This window comes from Austrofundulus limnaeus, unplaced genomic scaffold, assembly GCF_001266775.1.
Source record: "Austrofundulus limnaeus strain Quisiro unplaced genomic scaffold, Austrofundulus_limnaeus-1.0 Scaffold650, whole genome shotgun sequence".
Taxonomy (NCBI): domain Eukaryota; kingdom Metazoa; phylum Chordata; class Actinopteri; order Cyprinodontiformes; family Rivulidae; genus Austrofundulus; species Austrofundulus limnaeus.
The window spans coordinates 212,843-214,187 of record NW_013953052.1 but is presented as its reverse complement, the minus strand read 5'-3'; the positions used below and the strand labels follow the sequence as shown (position 1 = coordinate 214,187).

General features: G+C 41.3%; 1 protein-coding gene across 1 annotated transcript in view; it reads left to right on the top strand.

Annotated features, from left to right (window-relative positions):
- Positions 1–1,345, top strand: part of syt16 (synaptotagmin XVI) — a gene marked incomplete in the record, with an annotated part of 13,273 nt that continues 11,928 nt past the window's right edge. Inside the window, 1 exon segment of the mRNA XM_014027450.1 lies at positions 1–173. Coding sequence (XP_013882904.1) covers positions 161–173 — 13 coding nt within the window.

Below are 1,345 nucleotides of genomic sequence, written 5' to 3'. Positions count from 1 at the left end.
GTTTCTGAGTGATGAGAGCCGGGAGGCGGAGCTCCTCGCCGGGACCTGCCTGCTCATCTGACCGCTCTGAGGATGCGGAGCGGCGGGGACGCCACCGTCTCCTCCCCGCCGGTCTTCCCTCTTGGTTCCTCCGTCGGACGGACAGCGGCAGAGCGCGGACATGGCCTCCGACAGTGAGTAAAGTGTTTTTATCAGAGTGTCTGCGGGTTTYACACGGATTTCACGCAGCGTTTGGATGAGATGTGATTTGTTTTGTGAGCGGATGGGAGGAAGATGGAGGCCAGCTGATCCTCTGCTGCTGCTTTTATTATTGATGCAGACAAATAAGATGTGAGATTACAGAACATCCAGTAACACAGATTAATCAGATGAGGGATTAAACATTGTGCTGTCACATTATTGATCTGCTTCCTTCTGCCTCCACACCTTTAATCTGATAAAACACAAACAGAACCTCCTGCAGAACCAGGTTCTGATCAGAAATGTAAAATATGAATCAGGCTGGAACCCTCAGACCAGACCGAGTCCTGCACGAGATAAATGTTCTGTTTGTTTGTTTGATTGATTGAATAAATAAATAAATAAATAAATAAATAAATAAATAAATAAATAAGACCGTCCTGAAAAAAAAATCCTCCATTTTTGCCAAAACAAACGGTGGTTGAGGAGGTGGCTGCGTCACAGTCGATCTAAAAGCTTTGAAATTTACGTTAAAAAACCTCCTACTGTTTCTGACACTCCCACTTCAGCTCATCTTCACAACAATGTGAATCTCACATTACTTCAGAACAAAAATAAAACCAGCTGCATTAGTAAAAGTTATTAAATGATAAATCTCGGTAGGTGTTACCATGATAACACCCACCTGGAGCTGCAGGTACAGGTGGTCCCACTGGTCAGGGTCCGTTCAGCAGCAGCTCCTCATTTATTATTAATTTAAATAATTACTTTAAAGTATAAATAGGAAGGMTTTTTTCTGGTGAATTATTGTCGTTGGTGAAATCTTTAAAAAGCAGTCAGGTTTGTTGTGTGGGTTCTGGTTCTGGTTCTGTTCTGGGTCAGCTCTATGGGATCAATCTTGTACCAGCAGGAAGTGAATCTGAATGTGCAGAATTTGAAACTGAATGCATTGATTTGAAAAAAAAAATTCACTAAACTGAAACTGAATTTAAAGTTTTGTTTCTGAATTAATTTACTTTGAAACTGTATTTTGGTTCATTAAAACTTCAGTTTGACTACTTTCACTTTCAGTTCCATAATTCAGATGTTTGTGTCACATCCTGGTCCTTGAGAAAGCCAGGCAGAGTAATCAAACACAGATCCACAGATTTATGTTTCACTTTGG